Source organism: Buceros rhinoceros, unplaced genomic scaffold, assembly GCF_000710305.1.
Source record: "Buceros rhinoceros silvestris isolate BGI_N320 unplaced genomic scaffold, ASM71030v1 scaffold26905, whole genome shotgun sequence".
Classification (NCBI taxonomy): domain Eukaryota; kingdom Metazoa; phylum Chordata; class Aves; order Bucerotiformes; family Bucerotidae; genus Buceros; species Buceros rhinoceros.
The window spans coordinates 5,741-8,732 of record NW_010413869.1 but is presented as its reverse complement, the minus strand read 5'-3'; the positions used below and the strand labels follow the sequence as shown (position 1 = coordinate 8,732).

The 2,992-nt window shown below is 55.1% G+C and overlaps 1 protein-coding gene across 1 annotated transcript in view; it reads left to right on the top strand.

The window, feature by feature from the left end:
- The window catches only part of FBXO34 (F-box protein 34), a 12,065-nt gene that overhangs the window by 7,279 nt on the left and 1,794 nt on the right, over positions 1-2,992 (top strand). The window contains exon 2 of the mRNA XM_010136911.1: positions 1,998-2,991. Within this exon, the coding sequence (XP_010135213.1) occupies positions 1,998-2,991 (994 nt within the window). The remainder of the gene's footprint in view (positions 1-1,997; position 2,992) is intronic.

Genomic DNA, 2,992 nt, shown 5'->3' with positions numbered 1-2,992 from the left:
CAGCTCCGTGTCTCTGCGGGGCTGAGGAGCCCCGAGCTGGCCCCAGCGCTGCAGGGGGGTCTCCCCAGAGCAGAGCGGGGCAGAGGGGCAGCATCCCCTCCCTCCAGCTGCTGGCCATGTTTCTCTTAATGCAGCCCAGGATGCAGTTTGCTCCTTCCCAGTGCCTGCCTCCTGTCCAAGGTGTCCCCTGGGTTTGCGGCACACTCATGGAACGATGAACTTGTGCTGTTCCTCCCCAGCACCTCTCTGTCTGCACTTGTTGCCCGTCTCCTCACTACTTATCACTAGGACCAGGTGGAGAAACCAAAACCCTCCGGGTAAGCAATGGTTAAGCAGCGTGGCAGGTTCCTCTGCTTGGACAGGACAGACTGCATCATTGCCCTCGTACTCGTGTGCGTTGTGTTCGCAGCTGGAGGAGTGGGGCAGGGCTGCCTGGATGGTCCCGTGCCGACCCCACGGGTTCCCTGGGTGGCATCCACGAGGTAGGTGGTGTGTGCTGTGACCGCGCTGTGGCGTGGCAGAGGAGAGCCTGGCTGGACTCTGGCTGCGTCTGGCTGGTACAAACCCATCGTGTGTGTGAACTGCAAAGGAGTTTGGCCGTGAATCCATCTGACTTTAGAGATGTCATGGCCTGAGTTTGGTAATTAAAAGCCAGTTTTAGGCTCAAAATGCAATACCAAAGTAACTGTTTTGGTGGTGGCTCTCAAGGGAAGCATTCGGTGTCCGTGTCAGCTCGTGATAAACGTGGCGTTGAACCTGCTGCTCTTGAAACGAGCAAACGCGGATTATCCCTGTTTCCAAAAGAGGCTTTTTAATGTAACAACTCAACGATTACTATGGAAACACAATCTATAGTTAGTGCTGCAAAATGCTTATGTGATGCTGCGGGGAGAAGAGCCTGAAGTCTCCTGGTAACTGCGTCCTGTGTGGCAGTGCCCCGGGCTCTGCGGTTTCGAGGTGGGCACTGACAGGTTATGGTGAAGGTGTTACAGAAACGGGGGAGTTGAGCGCCTGGGACTGTCATGTCAGCAGCATCGAAGTGTCTGCTTCACAGCTCTGAAATGCTTAACCGTAAAAACACATATGGAAGGTGGTTTTCTTGGCTGCATGTGATGCTGCTGTCACGTTTCGGGCGGCATCTGACATATAGCATAAGGACCCTTATGGGAAAGTACCTAAATTTGCCATTATTGGTCAACTGAGGGATTAGTTTCATTGTCAGGGTGTCAAAGAATTGTTTGTTGGAAGAGACCTTTAAGCCCATGGAGTCCCCCCGTTCCCCAGCACTGGTCCCCACTGCCCCCTGTCCCGCAGCAGCACCTCCACACGGCTGGGAAACCCCTCCAGGGATGGGGACTCCACCACTGCCCTGGGCAGCCTGGGCCAGGCCGGGACAGAAATGGTTCCTCAGGTCTTAAACCTCCCCTGGCACAACTCGAGGCTGTTTTGTCCTATTCTGGGTGATATTAGGAGGCGAGATATCTGCTGGGATCTGCGATGAATGCGATTACACTTGCTAATTGTCCTTTTCAGCTTTAACTGTACTTTATCTACTGGAAAGAATATCTATCTGTTATCTGGTAACTGAGGTCAAGATAAACCCTCGGACGCATGTGTGCCTTTCAACTGGGTGAAGAAACAGGGGGGTAGAGGGACGTCGCTAGCTCTGGAATGAACCTCTAGCCCTGTTTGCACAGCGGCTGGAACTCAAGCGTAGGGATTTCTCCCTGCAACTCCCTGAAAATGGATTTCTCCAAGGGGAAGATCTCTGCTCTCCTTAGGACTGTAATCCTGTTGCAAGAGGGTCTCCGAGGGCAGATGGTTCAGCCTGGTTCTGCTTTTCCTTTCTCAGTGTGGTTCCTTTTGAGATGTGAGCTGCTTGATGCAGAGTAGGAGGTGTGCTGGTGCCTTCTGGGACACCCTCTCTAGTTCCAGGCATGTGTATTTTGCAGCTATAATGTCTTCTCTTTCTGTTTTTTTTTTTCTTTTTTCCCTAGGGTTTCTGGTATGCACTTAAAGCCATATCTCAAGTTACAGAAGAAAGAGCGATCTCCAGAACTAAGCCAGGATCCCCTGCGAGGCCCACCTATGAGCCACCAGAGATCAGCACAGGAAGAAAAATACACCAACAACTGCACCAAACTGAGCGTGTTCCCCAAACCCTCCCTCGTGACTCCATCTCAAAAGCTTCTGGGGATTATTTATCCAAATACTATGTGCAATATGAATGGGAAAGGTCCAGCGGATGGTCCGAGCGCAAGGGAGAAGAAGAGCGCCCTGTCTGCGACGATCCACCAAGGAGAAGAAGGGGAAGGGCCTCTGGACGTCTGGGCTGTGGTGAAACCTGGCAACACCAAGGAGAAGATCGCGTTCTTCGCAGCCCAGCAGTGCAGCAGCAACAACCGCCCCGGCTCCATGAAGATCAAAAGCACGTGGGATATCGACGGAAGAACAGCGAAACGCAGGAAAAAATCAGTGGATCTTAAAAAAGCCAAAATCCAGCTGGAAAGAATGCGGGAGGCGAACGCCCGGTGCTCCCAGCCGGAGCCTTTCGCCTGCGGCATCGAGCACTGCTCGGTGCATTACGCCACCGACAGCGGCGAGGCCGTGTTCCCGGGCCGCTCCCTCTCGGTGATAGAGATGGTCGCCTTTCTGGAGCAACGAGCGAGTGCTTTACTGGTGGACTGCACCAAAACCTGCACACCCGCTTCTACCGCCAGGCCGAGCGCTCAGCCTAAAGCTGCGCTTCCCAGCGCCGACCCTTTCTCCTCCGCTGGCCCGTGCGAAGTGCCCGCGGAGAGGGGACCTTGCGGCACCGGCGAGCAGCAGCAGAGCGAGCCCGTGCGCGTGTTGGACATGGTGGCCAAGCTGGAGTCGGAGTGCCTGAAGCGCCAGAGCGAGCGGGAGGCCGGGGGCCTCTCGCGGAACAACAGCTTCCGCAGGAACGTCGGGAGGGGGCTGGCGGCCAACGGCACGCAAGCACAGGGGGAGG